The following is a 14,934-nucleotide window of genomic DNA, read 5'->3' as shown; positions in this document are numbered from 1 at the left end:
AAAGATCTCAGTAGTTGTATCACATAATACACTTTTCCTGTAGACACAAAGTGCAGGATTTACCCTGTTAAAGGCAAAGTCGCAACGATAAAAACTCTCACCCATCCATCTTCAGCACCTCTCCCGTAATAGCCAGGTATTCATTCCACCCCTAACCAGGGGCTGGATCTTGAGTCAACTATGGCCGCTTGCGACCCGGCTCCACTCATTCCATTTGAAATCCTCTTTTGTTTGTTAAATACACATGTGTTCTAGCATTTATTCTTACTGTAGCATGTTACCTTCATACTCCTGTGCCATAACCCGTCCGAGCCTACCCATTTCTGCGCAGCTAAGCCGCACAGGCGGTCTGTCACATAGACTCCCCCACAACAGTCCAGACCACATCAAGATACAGCAGTTTCCCGGGCCAACCTTCTGCTCACAGATTATCCCATTCCAATTTCCAATACATACTTTAAGACACTAAGAAGTACCAGAAACTTCAACAGCCTTCCACCAGAGACTCTGAAAGCCATACCAGACTGCCATTTTGCCACCAGCTACTAAGCTGCTACTTCTTGACTAGAAGACATGTGGTCCCAATCACAAAGATTTTTCTGTGAGCATAGGTGTCTTACTCCAGACTTGTGTTTAGCTTCCTATTGAATTCCCAGGAGTGAGACATGCTTAATTAGGGCCCTGTTTCACAAAGCTCTTCTTCCTTCAGTAAGCAGGTCCTGCATCCGAATATTCTCAAGCGAATGAATCGGCCCTGTAAATTCAGGACCAGTTCACACCTTAACATGTGGTTTGAGAACCAGGTCCCTTGTTTGCGGATCCACTTTGCCATGTTAAAGAACAGCACTGCAAAATGATAGGACAGCATTCACATTTGCCAAAATATGACAGATTGATAACAAGCCTCACAAAAGTATCGGTCAAATTATATCTAGAGGGACCAATGGCACAAGAAGGGACATCTACATATTTATTCACTGTGACAAATTCACGCCATAGATTCTTTTTAATCAGATTTCGATTGAATTCTATCCCATGTATGTTGGCCCATCCAGCAGGAATTTATTCCATAAATGATTTACCATTCTGTCCTTGCGATGGTGTTTCTGCACAATCAAATTTGCACATTTTCTTCTTTTGTAAATTTTACCTGGAACCCCGCAAAAAGATTTATATTGCCACTGATGCGTAAATATCATTTTAAACAATGTCGTGTAGAAATGTACTTCTTGCAATCTTTGCCTGATCCTATGGTTTGCTTCTCTGTGGCGTCTTTTTTAATTCAAACACGGAAGATCAAGTGATTGTATAATACCCAAGAATGAATTGTAAACCTATGTTTTTATCAGCTGGATTTTTATCAACTGTCTCATAACTGTGAATGCAACAAATTTTTTACGAAATACTGTTTTACTTGGCTTTTATGATCTTATTACATAAGTATCGAATGAAGTGAATTGACTGACTGACAAAATTATAATGCTATAAACCCTGAAATTCACTAACAAATCTTACGCCCAGGGTATAAACACAAATGTTTTAGTTTGATTTAGAACATTTATGCTCTTATTACATAAGTATTGAATAAAGTGAATTGACTGACTGACTGAATTATAATACTATAAACCCTGAAATTCACTAACAAACCTTACGCCCAAGGTATAAACCACATTTTTAAATCTGATTTAGAACATTTATGTACCCATAGGTCTTCCCTCCACAGAACTGAAAGAAGCGTGTACTTGTTATAGTGGAGACCATGACAATACCTGGACATCTCTTGCGGTTTGTAGTACATCTGTGGTAGTCTGCGTGGCCATAGCGTGTGGTGCTGAAGTACTCTCTGGAGAACCCTTGGCTTTTACCGGGCGGTGCACATTGACCCATACCTCTACCTTTCGTGAACACACAAAAAATCTAAATTCATTTGTGCCCATTCCCTCACTTCCAGCTAGTATGACAGGCTGCAGATGTTCTGGGAGGCATTGTTGACTTTGGTGGGATTAGGTTATTTCTTGTGTGTATAAATTTAAGATCTCTATATATTTTTTTCGCAGGCAAGGGTAAGTCGCTCACTGACAGCTAATCCTTTCTATAGTATGCGGCTAATTTTAAACATTTCGAGTCGAACAGTTGGACACGTTAAAAGAATGCGGATTTGTGTTTCTGTGAACCCCAGTGACGTGAACGCCGTGGAGAGTGCAATGCACCCTATTCACACTAGGCCATTAAATCACACGTGGTGTATATATCATGTACAGATGACTGACTGTGGAATAGTGTTATAGTGAGAAAGCTATGCATCTTTAAAGAAACTCTCGGCGCATATCTATAGCATCGGTGCATTACTAAGGCAAATCTATTGCCTGCCTCGCAAGGAGTAAGGTTGTGCACTCGTGGTATCCAGTTAATTTTGTTTCACAACTTTTTATTGACCATGTGGAAGCCCACGTGATGCACATAGACTTTGGCAGACCCAACGATTTAACTGAATACATTTTCTGCGCTCTGACTATAATACAGCTGTGTAGTGTTGTTTGTGTGACATTCTGCCAGTGATTGTAATTTTTAGCTTCAGGCATGTTCAGTGTGAATTCTGAATTGTATAGAATACCAGCAGTGAATATAATGCAATTTGACACAAACTCTCCCTAAATTGTAATCCGCTCTGGGGATAATGGTGTCACTGATGTGCAAACAATTTTTTTTTATTACAGGGAGGGAGACTGGTGGGAAGCAAGATCCATTGCGACTGGAAAAACTGGATACATCCCCAGCAATTATGTCGCCCCAGCGGACTCTATTCAAGCCGAAGAGTAAGATGTCATGGTCAATTTGAGATCTCATTCCATTAGTCTCTAAGCTAGCAAATGCAGTTAAACTCTCCGCACAAGCCACTTACATGCCACGTCTTAAGAATAGTCGCTTTGCTTCGCATAATCCCGATCAGCCTGTTTTAAAATCATAGGGTTTGATACGCTACTTTTTTGGGGGGCAGAATTATATCCATCCTAGTTTTACTTCTGTGGATTTCTGACTTTTATGGTGTTCACGAAGATCCCCAACCATATGCAAGTAAATCTATGCAACTCCTAAATTTCCAGGTTTACTTCTACCTCCCCATTCAATTTGCAGGAGTAAGTTTAACGACTATGCATTAGCAACTGTAAATTTTTTTCTGTACTTGGAAAATATTTTTCCCACTGGAACAACCCTTTCACTTCCTACCGAAGATTTAAGGGAAGTTGTGTATTCCATTTATTGGGACTGGAAACACTTTCACTCGTACCTTATGTGGAAGTAAATTCATGTATTACCAGAATGGAAATGGGTAGAAAAAAATTAGGAAATGCCCACAAAGTTCCTTTGTGGGTGTTTTAAGCATTTCGCAGGATTGCCTTTACCTCTCTTGCGGCAATACCCATGTTTCCACTCCAACCCTATGCTAATGTGGCATCTCACATATTGACAGATTTCCTCAAGCAGTAAATTGAATTTGTGGTCACAAAAATCCACAAATACAAATCGTGTGAATCAGGATATGGAAATTCCATCTGCAAATGTAACTTTTTTTATGTACCCAAGTTAAGCTGACGTGCACAATAATTTCTGTGATTCGGGCTATAAAAGTTTTGCTTCAGGTCCCTACTGTCGTCTTTATGGTGGCGAGTTTTGAGACACCACCACCACCCTTGGAGTGTGGTGGATAAAAGGAAAGTGAAGTAGTTTGAGTGCGATTTTCAGCTGGGTTTAATGGCTTTATCATATGGGTTCAATGGCTTTAGCATATAGATTCAAAAGCAAAGTGAGGCATATTGAGGTATTATGATGGGAAAACGTGGGACTATGATTCAGATCTGCAGTCTCTGAAGTGAAGGGAGACTTTGAAGAACCGAGGGAACCTAAGGGAGAAGTCTATAAGTACTGATGTATATTATGGTGTATGCAATTGCCATTTTGTATCCATAAGATCAGAAAAAAGTTCCCCCTTTAGCAAGTGAATCCAGCTGAGCAGAGAGTACATCATGTAGTGGCATGCAAACAAAAGAAATGTGGCGTAAAGCCACAAATACAAAAGGCCTCTCTCTGCTCCCTGTGATTCTGTTTTGATTACTCACGTATATGTTGGAATTCATATTTTGTTTTGGGGTTGCCTTGGGCTGGAAATATTTGACTGTTTATACACCTCATCCACTTATGCACAAAAAAGCATAAATGACGTTTTTTTCCTCGTAATTTTCTTTTAAAGTGTCAGCTTCTCAGCCTCCTAGCTTTGCCGAAAGCATGTTTTCTATTCTAAAACGTGCTGCACTTTAGAAGTTTATCTGCGTAATGCTATTCTGCGTAGGTGAGAGAAGTAGGTGGGGGTAGGTGTTAAGAGAAAAGAAGAAGCGGTAGGAATAAAAACCCCAAACTTACAAGATCAGAAGGTATATAAGGAAGAAATGTAAGGACTTAGATGCCTGTGTTAAAAAATTCTGACTTTTGTGTCAGCATTTTAAAACAGGTCACTGGAAAGTTAGTATAAGGTTGTTCTGGAATGGGCTTCTTGGTGCTAATTGATTAAGTAAACGTGCCTACTTTTTTCAGATGGTATTTTGGAAAAATGGGAAGAAAAGATGCAGAGCGATTATTGCTAAATCCAGGGAACCAGAGAGGGACCTTCTTGGTCAGAGAAAGTGAAACCACTAAAGGTAAATATAATTACTTTTTTTTGCACCACTTTTCGAGGACCTCACTTTTAAGTTAATCAGCCATATTTTTCTCGCTCCTTAGGTGCATATTCCCTTTCTATACGAGATTGGGACGAGGCGAGGGGAGATAATGTGAAACACTACAAAATCAGAAAACTTGACAATGGTGGATACTACATCACAACCAGGGCACAGTTCGAGTCGCTGCAGAAGCTGGTTAAACATTACAAAGGTAGGCCTGGTTTGTTTGCGATGAAGCGTGGTGCTCAGTCAGAATCCACATATTACTTAATTACTATATTGCATACCAAATTGGTCTCTTACATTTCTAGATATTTACCCTTTTAAACTGTCTTTCTTGACCGGCATTTTCAACATTCAGTGATGCATTGTTACTCTCCAACATCATTCTTCTTCATGCCAAATAATATTACTTAAATGCTACCTTTTGAAGTTTAAATAAGTGAATAATAGGAGATGAGCTCCCTGTCCCCTTTACATCTATTCCAGAAGTCGTTTTTTTCAAGGGCTAGTGAAACAGGGCAACCTATGATATGGTCTATTTTTACAATTGTGTCTCTAACAAGGGGTTGATTTAAATGTCTCACTGTCTGGGAAAGACCTCTTGTGGACCATACCAGAAGCGTAGACCGGGCTTAGCACCAGCCCGTTGCTTACCACTGATTTTCTTGCTTGTCACTCTGATTTGCATGCCTCTTAATCATTGGCTTTCCCTCCCCTGTCTGTTCCTCCCCTGGAGGATAGCTTCTTTACGTACTTTTGAATGGATGACTTGTTATCTTCCACTGCTCACATTCAGAGAACTCATTTTTCTTTTTCGTTAAGGACTCCTTTCATAGCTTTGCAATGCTTTTTTTGGGACGGGGGGGGGGGGGCTTGACTTCCTTACTGGGTTATTCTCAACACTTATCTTAAGAGACAGTACGCAGCATGTGTGAGCCACCTACCCATAGTTTATGCTTACAGCAGCCTACCTGCAGTCTTGTAAGGTCATTGATCTGTGATTTATGCCTGCGGATAGAATAAAGCCCCCATGAATCATTTTAGCATCTAAATTATTTTTTGAGAGTGCTGGTAGGAAATCCCATGAGGGGGAGTTAGTTGAAAGCTGATCAACACTGACCATATGGCCAATGACCCTAGTGATAAGTGAGGTATCAATGTGTGTTCTTTGTAGGGGTGAACGGAATTTGCGAAATTCACTTTCGCAAATTATCGCGAAAATGTTAAAAATCCCTGCAAACACGCGGAAATATCGCGAAGATGCAGAAGTTTTTTTCCCGCCCGTTCGCGGTATTTTTTGCGTGGTCGCGGCTCGCCAACTTACCCATGCGGTTGCTCACGGGCGTGGCCATCTTGTTTTCACTTGTCTCGCGGTGCATGATCGCGAGAAGAAAGACATGATCGCGCGACGACAGCGCAAATGGCTACCAACAATCCAACATCTCATGGAGAACGCGACCGGATCAGGAAAACTTGTCGGCGAACGCGGGGATTCAGGTAAGGCGATCGCGCACACGCGAAAATGTATTATTTGACAGCGCGAGCAAGCAAAAAAATTCCGGTAAAATGCGGATTGCGGAAATTTTGACATTTTCGCGCTCTCCGCGGAACGCGAAAATGTCAAATTATCTCAATTTCCGCGAGCGGAACGGAATTTTAGCCCAGGCCTAGTTCTTTGTCCATTAGAAATGATAGAATCTTCATGTCAAGATACCTAGCTTGATGTGGAATTATGTGCTGGGGAAGAAAAAGCTGATCATGCCAGTCTATAAATCTCCACCTCCATACACAGTGAGATCCCACATTTGACCTGTCTTTGCTAGAGTAGTGAGGTTGTAGGAAGTGGTGTGATGCCAGGGATTTGAAGAATGTGGTTATTTCATGGGCTTGCGTCGTGTTTCTTGAAGGGCGTTCAAGGTCTTGTCTTTATGAAGGGTCACTGTCATGTTATGACTGTTGTAATTCACTATTTGTATAGTTAGATGGGAGGTTGTAATATCGTGTGGTTACTAGTGTTTTTTATTGTATTTTTGTATAAATAGCACCTGTTCAGAATGTTTTGTGTAGGAGAGTGGCATCGAATGCATAGTTGCCCCCAACTTTTTGCTGATGTTTTGACTGTTTTATGACTCTAGCCAGGCTGTGGCCCTGCTATCCAGGACCCCAGCCTATCTGCTTCCTCTCTAAACTGATGTGAGTACCCTAGGTACATACCAATTGGATACTGAGAACACCCTGTCGGCCCCTTGTAGATGGTACCCTAGGTACCCAGGGCATGGGTCCCTCAGAGGCCGACCAGGGGCTGAAGCACTTATTGTGCCACCCTTGGGACAGCCATACAAACTGACACCACCAGACCACTACTGTAGTCTGGGTAAGGTGGTGCTTGCACCCCTTACAGGGATATAGGTATCCTGTATCCCACTTAATACAACACATATATCCTCATAGGTCACCCCTAAGGCAGGCCTTGCTAATCCTACAAGGCAGGGTGCTGAGATGTGTGAGGGGGAACCCCTACCTGAGTAGGGCCCCTCTGCAACCTTCGTAAAACTATTGCTGGGTTGTTTGTAGTGCAGCCATACCATATACTCTTAACCGCATTATAAGTAATCGCGATAGCGTGATAACTTGAGAGTGGCTGCACAGAACCATGTCGTGTTTGGTGTCAAACGTGTAGGAATCATGCCAATCCAACCATGGGAGTGAGGGCATGATTCCCCCCTGCTAGAGGGGCGATATGGTAAAAGCGGCAGATTTTAGACACCAATTTAAAAGTGCACACGTAGTACAAAATGGATGCTACCCACCACCCACACGACTGGCTGCCTGTTGCTGGGCAGAACTCCAGCCACGGCAGCTGGACAATAGGGATCTTGTTGCAGGGAGGTGCTCCCACCTCCCCAGACAGACTATGTGGATTGGAACTGGATGGGTGCACCATAGGATGTCTTTCAGACTTGCACGTAGGCTTCTCCAGCGCCTACTTCTGCATACACCGCCTCAAACCGGTTCAGGGGCATCCTGTCCCCTGCCCAGGTGAGAAACCACACAAAGGGGAGAGGGTGTAGCCACCCTTTCCCGCCTGAACTCTCATTGGTGGGCTCTGATCTGGACACTCCCCTAATCTTTGGATAAAGGTGAATACAGGGTCCCCAGAGCCTCACATTATTCTTGGACTTTACAGACTTGAACTTCGACTTGCTGCCGCACAGCTGAATGAAGAAATCTCCCTTGGGGTAAAGGAGTTACCTCCCTGGTTGGCAGGCACCTGAAACACTGCAAGTGACTCGGTTGGAACTTCGCTGCTCCTACGGACATTGATGACTCTTACCTACCTTGAGGTGGGTTTCCAAGCATCCCAGAGGCCAGTGAGTGTGCACAGCAAAGCTCAGCACCGTGGACCCCGTGGTTGCCGAGTTCCCCAGGACACCGGCCACCTCTTGCACAGCACACGACCCCGACGAGTGGGGAAGTTGTGCTTTGGCCCATTATTGAGCCAACCTCTCAGCATCATCTGTGCCAAAGATCGACGCCCTAGCCCGCTCCGGAGATCCGTGGGCGCATCCTTACGCACGCCAAATTGCTGCCTCCCGCAGTCCCTTGTCTCTCGAATGGTGGGCCCTGGCGGAGGTCAATCTTCACTTCCCTTCCAAGAGTTCCCCTGGTTGCTCCAGGCCTGCTCTTCAGTCTCCTCACTGGAGACCTCGCTCAGACCTTGTGGGTCTGCACCAGTAGCTGTTTTGTGATTCTTGCGTGGGTTGCGGTTGCCAAGGCTTAGTGGATCCAATCCGGACACTAACACCGCAGCGACCCTCATCCTTCATGGGACAGTCGCCCTCCAGAAGCTGGCCTTCCTTGAAGCCTCCTGGAACCCGTGGCTGACGATCCAAGCTACCCATCTTCCACCTGGAAGCACCCGACATCGAAGGGCTCTTTCTCCTGAGCCCCCTGGTCACTGTGCCGTGACCCAGACTCTGTCCCCTCTGATTTCAGGTCTTCTCTTCAATATCTACATCTTCAATCTTCACGACATCGACGACGTTTCTTGCTAGCAGCAGTTCTTCAAGTTTTGCCTTTGAAAATCAGCCTGCGACCCGACATTGAAAACGACATATGCACCCGGCTTCCCTGGGGCAGGTAACAGTGGTACCTCGGTACTCTCGTGGGTGTGGGCCCTTCAAAAGCTTAACTCTAAACTCTTGAACTTGAACTCCTGCTAGAAGTGTTTTTAATCTTGTAAAATTCAACCGCGACATTCTCCATAGGCTTTAATAGAGATCCCGACAGTAACTTATACCACTGCACGCGTCTCCTGTGCGTCCCCTTCCTCACTACCTTGGGTGGTTTCACAAGGGGCCAGCGACCCTAAATGCCCTAGGCATTGTCTGTAGAATTGTCGTGGTTCTTATACCACAATTTTTTGATATATGGTTTGGTCCCCCCCCTGGGGCCCTATGATTCCAGTGCTATTTATTGTAACTATCAATGCTTGTTTGAATTGTATCTTTACCTACAGCCTCATAAAGAGACTAGTGGGATTATTCTTCGAATAAATACATATATTTTATATATATACCTGTGTGGACTACTCTTTCATTTGGTTATTCAAGAGGTTATCTATGGTAAAACAATAAGCTTAACACTCCTTCAAGACTTAGCCTGTAGGCTGTTCTCCACAGCTACCACTAGGATAGCTTTCTTTAAAGGTTTTCTTTTAACCTATCACCATAAGAGTCGAATTGGACTGGTGCAAGGTGTCCCCTATAACTAGTGGACAGCATATGCCAGGCCAACTTCTCACATTTTGCATACCAAAGATTGTACCTCGAAGATACACTAGTGACAGCTAGTTAAGTGTTGCATGAATGCCCGTCTCTGATAGAGTGCAGTGTTTTCTGCCCTTGACAGTCTTTCTTTGCATTTCTGAACATTCTACACTTTGAGTTTACTCAGGGAGTCCCAAGTATATTGTGTTTTGCAGTCAAACATAGACCCTTCCTATGCAACAATTATGCATACTTACTCTTAGGTTATAATGCAGAGAAAGCATTGATACAGAAGTCCGGTATTTCCTATATAGCCCTTTTTGAGGGTGCTTCTGCTCCAGCACTGGTGCACCCCTTCCATCTCCCTTCACATGTCTCGTTACCATTCTGGTGCAGGTTGTTACTAAGGAGGATGAATGAACATCCTTTAAGATGAACCATGTTCTACCTCTCCCAGTCCAATTTGCAACACAATCTGTCTTCCATCTTTGTCATTTCTTGACAGATTCATGTACATTGATGGTGAGTAGACAGAGGACTAAGGGCAACAATAGCCACATTATCCACTTCGCCACTTTTTTCTGAATGTCTTGGTCTGAAAAGACCTAGCCCCTTTCCACACAAGTAAAGCATAATTTTCACCATTTATTCAATAATTTCATTAGCAGACCTGCTCTTGTCCTGTAAATTAGTACTTTTAAAATGTCATGTAAGGTCTAGAAGAAAGCAAGTTGATCCCATAATGTTGTGTACAATAGCCAAAACTCTAAATCCAGAACCCCATTCTTAGAGACAATTCTGATTGTCACACATCCCAGCACAGTCCCTGCTGGCTCCCATTACTCTAATGTTCCCATTCCTTCCTTATTCGCTGGTAGAGAAACAAATCACACCTGTAGGAGGAAAGGCTTTCAACTTATAACATTGCTGGACATTGATCACCAGACAACTTGAAGTTCTAAGTCTTCTTGCTAGTTAGGTCTCGCCTGGCGAACGCAGCGCAAAGCGCTGCTGTCGCCAGCGAGATCTATTGTTGCTGACTTGCCTCGGAAGTGGGACAGGAGATGGGCACGCGCAGGCTTTTGGCGGATTGGAGCCTGTGTACGCGCTTGAGGCACGCGGCGTGCACATCTCCTGTCCCTCTTCCCTCGCAAGCCAGCATGCAGTTTCACATTCGCTTGTGTTTTTTTTTTTTTTATAAACTCGACATATGGATAATCCCCCACTCACCCGGTCTGCGGGGGGGAATCCTTCTGAACGGCGGCTTACGGAGCACTCCAGCTCCACTACTGCCAGCACGACGCGGGGCTCTCTCCTTAGGCATGGGAGCCCCGTACTGCTATCTTCCGCTCTTCACCCGGGTCCCCTCCTGGGACCCGGGACTTCAGCTCCCACACTTCCTCTCTGGCGGACAGGCGCTGTCTGCACCGGCTGCACGCGAAAGTGACAGGTACTGCGCATGCGCGGGCAGCCCTCGCCCTCCCAGGTCTCCTCCCCAGCCCGGAGCTGCTTTCTGTTTTGCTTGTTATCCATTGAGCTCGACTGCATGACCAGTGGGGAGATAAACCAATGCTTATTTGAGCTACAACTAAAACCGTCCAACCTGCACCAGCCAATGACAGCACCTGCTCATCAATGACAAATGTAACACAATGTTTCTCTAATCAATCCATGCGCTTTTGTCATCCCAGCCAGCCTTTCCAATCCCTGCACTCTACACACAACCCTTCCTGTAATAGCTGAGCCCCTCCTTTCACCTCTCCTCCATCCCAGATATAAGCAGGGAGGGTAGGCCGAACCTACAAAGGAACACAACGCGCTCACTGGGTACCTCGCGCACTCACAGTGATACGACTGTAAATAGGGCGGCTTTGATGAATTCTCCCAAATGTTGCTACTTTATGAATCGAAAAGCATCTGCCTCCTGCTCATCGGATGGATTTACTGAATATTCTAAGGCTGAGAATCCTCCAAGCTCGCCCACAAGTGTGCATTAGTCATCACTTGTTTTACATTAGCATTGTATTGGAATCAATGAAGAGGAGAAAAGTGGTTGAAAAGAAGAAGTAACGTTTCCTCCCACGGATACACGTCACTCCCTGGGAGAGGGCATCATGCCGACGGATGTGCACGCAAGCAGACGGAACACGGTGCATCGCACAGCTTAACTGTCATGAAAGGAATGTTCATACGGGTTGGTAAACTGGCGAGTGGGCGGCACCTTTTGCATCTGGTTATGTACTAAATTGATAATTTACGTGACGACTCTTCAAGCAATTGCCGCAGACTTATGTATTTCATAAAGAGCACACCAGACATGGACATCCGAGTGCTGAAGGGAAGGCCAAGAACTATAGAGAAACAAGCCTTTGCAATGCAATAGGTCTCGCATTTACGAAATTTTAAGCTATTGGCATTGTAAATGACAATGCCTTTTATTTATCTGTTTTCAAAACCAACACATAGATAAAAGGTTTGTCATTTACAATGCCAGTAGCTCAGTCTCGCAAATGCGAGACCTATTGCATTGCAAATGCTTGTTTTAAATTGCAGCTTCAAGTGATTTGCCCGCTCTTTGTGTCCCCTTGTAAGGTCGAGCATTCGAGACCTCTTGTCTATACTTTAGTATATACTTATTATATACAAGTATGTGCATGTACTATGTGGGCTCTGGAGATAAGCCCTAGGACTTGTCTGCTCCCGCTTATGGACTTTTTTTCTGTTCAACTGCCCCTATTTAACTGCCTTGATAGAAAACGACCAGCAGAGGTCAGTAAAATACCAGAATTGCTTTGTGCTGAGAGACTTTATTTTTTTTATTTTTCTGGCAACTGCCTGTATTTAACTTTCTTGGTGGAAAACAACCAGCATAGGTCAGTAAAATACCAGAATCACTTTAGCATTCTCTAGATTCCAATCCATAAAAATTGTCTTCCACGAGCACCCGTAGACAATAATATCGTTTTCAAATCTTGTATCTTCAGTGATATGACCACCAAAGGCACTGATTTTATATTAAAAACAGAGCTTTGGACTATACCATATTCCGCTGAAAGGCAATATTTCTTTCCATGTGTTCTCATACCTGGCGTGTCACGCAGTTTGGTGCTTACTTTCCCTCCATGTTAAAGAACAGTAGATGTTTCAGCACCCAGGCTAATGAGCTGCATAGCTAAATACATATAAGGTCCCAAAGGAGAGACCGATTGCAATGAAAATGCTTGTTTTGTTCTAGGAGGAATCTCCAGTGCTCCTATTCGAAGTCCATGTGCTTATTGTATGACAACTGAGATAAATAGTTGTTGTGAGGGGCGGAGGGAGGTGAATTTGGACAGGGCTTCTGTTCTCTGATTTAATTGTGCAAGGAGTTTGGGGTGTGAAAACTGTGGAATTTTTCCTGCTTGAGAAGTGCAAAATGGAAACTTAATTGTAAATCATTACTCAGTCAACTTGTAGATTACTTGGTCAGTTCTTCATCTGTATGGTACAAACCTCTTTGCTCCCATTTAGGAGGACAGTACAGGTTTGTTTTTGGAGTAAACACTTGCAGTGCAGGACTATACCAATTGGCCTAAATACAGATCTTCACCCATCAAAATGGTCTTAGTTGTAAGTGCTTGTAAGGTGTAGACTACTGGCAGAGGGAGAGAGATGCTGCATGTTGACTCTTTAAAAGTAAAATTCCATACTGTACAACCAACCAGGAAATTTAAATCTATCACAGGGCAGAGCTACGCATGAAGTACGGCACCTCCTTGAGATGAAATCCCAGAAGCTGTTGAATTTAGTGCCCCTGCTTATTTCAATGTACACCCAGTGGAATGTGTCAGACCATCCATCTCTAGGTTCAGGATTCTAATGCCATGGTGGTTCAGGGTTTCACTTTGTGATTTAAAATCTTATGACTAAGCCAGTCAGTGGAGTGAGTGACTGACTGACTGACAGTGTGGGTCACTTCTGGTAGACATCTAGCCGCAGACTCCTCACCTTTTGAATATTCCCCAGGCGTCAGACTGGAAACTTTTCAGCAGTACCTCTGTGCGTCGGAAGGTGGTGCAGTGTTCTGAAATGATCTATGGAGCCTATATAGGTGGCACTCCTGCAGTATGACATCAGTTCCTTTCTTTCTGCTACACCTGACTCTGATCCGGAGCTACATGAAATGAAAATGGAATTTATAGAGCACGCGGCTACTCAAAGAGTGTCCTTTGTCTCTTTGAGACCCTTACCTCAACTAAAATTTCTACTTACATTGTGCAAGGGAAATGTTACCTCCCAAAACAACAGGTTTAAGCCCTGTAAGAACTTTCACAAATAAATGTCCAATGTATTCTCATCACATATGCCTGTGGTCCTGGGGTTGAGTCATGACTGTAAGGCCTGCAATGACAGCTTGTTGATAAATCCAAAAACAATACAAGACCGTGAGATAAAACTACATTGCCAAGTACTGGAAGAGGGGAGGCAGCAATATACATCTCCACCCCAAATTCGCTCGACTTTGAAGCCTATGCTGCAACTCGTCCCAGCGTAACCGGAGTTTCTGGGGGCATCCAAAGAGTCCTGCGAGGCCATGCTCTGACTGTTTGGATTCCTCCCATCTCTATCTGGCTCCCCTGCGGGCCCCACGGAGCAGAGTTTCTCCACCTGTCATAACACCTGCAGGTTTAACCTTGGCACTAATGGACCCTTTGAGTCTACAACAGAGCCTCCTCCAGCTCCAGTTTCGGCTCTGCCTCCAGCACCACAGCTAGTTTTTGGTACTTCGATGCATTCCAACTGCATCGACGCCTGAAGACAAGGTCCCAATTGTCCTCTCATATGCCGAGCATGCAGAGGTTTGACCCCAACTGAGGCAGCCGTAGAAGCCATCCTGTTCAGCACAAATTCTGACAATGACTATGAAGCGGGTGATGAAATTGGCCAGACATACAAGGAAGATAATTGTTAGATGACCTGCAGGAGGATGGTGACCTTGAAACCTCCCATGAGTCGGGGCTCCTCTCACCCACTGGGCCTACCACTGAGAAGAGTGCTTCTTATTCCATGGTAATGCGTGGAGCGGCCTAAGTCCTTGACCTCCAGCTCCCCACCTTGGAAGTCAAAAGTAATGTCCTGACAGAAGTCCTCCAGCCAGGACAAACATCCACGGACCCCTCTTGCCTTTTAACAAGGCACTTACCGATACCTTGTTGGGCGCATGGGCCAAACCTTGCTCTGGCCTCGGTCAACCAGCAAATTGCACATCAACACCACCCTGATCGATCCTGTGTTTTTATCTCGGCACCCCTCCCCTGAAAGCTTGGTGGTGCAAGTAGCCACCAGCAGGACTAATCCAAACACATTCTCAACTACTATCCCCCCAACCTTCCTCCACGATGGAGGGTTTAAAGTGGTGGAAACATTTGAAAAGCGATTCTTCCCATCCATCAGTTTGATGCTTCGAT

At 44.5% G+C, this 14,934-nt stretch overlaps 1 protein-coding gene across 1 annotated transcript in view; it reads left to right on the top strand.

The window, feature by feature from the left end:
* YES1 (YES proto-oncogene 1, Src family tyrosine kinase) overlaps nt 1-14,934 on the top strand; it is a 274,675-nt gene that overhangs the window by 224,600 nt on the left and 35,141 nt on the right. Inside the window, exons 4-6 of the mRNA XM_085605813.1 lie at nt 2,718-2,816; nt 4,591-4,694; nt 4,777-4,926. Coding sequence (XP_085461939.1) covers nt 2,718-2,816; nt 4,591-4,694; nt 4,777-4,926 — 353 coding nt within the window. The remainder of the gene's footprint in view (nt 1-2,717; nt 2,817-4,590; nt 4,695-4,776; nt 4,927-14,934) is intronic.

Source organism: Triturus cristatus, chromosome 5_1, assembly GCF_964204655.1.
Source record: "Triturus cristatus chromosome 5_1, aTriCri1.1, whole genome shotgun sequence".
Classification (NCBI taxonomy): domain Eukaryota; kingdom Metazoa; phylum Chordata; class Amphibia; order Caudata; family Salamandridae; genus Triturus; species Triturus cristatus.
Note: the sequence above shows the minus strand (reverse complement) of the source record. Positions and strands in the feature narration are given on the sequence as shown.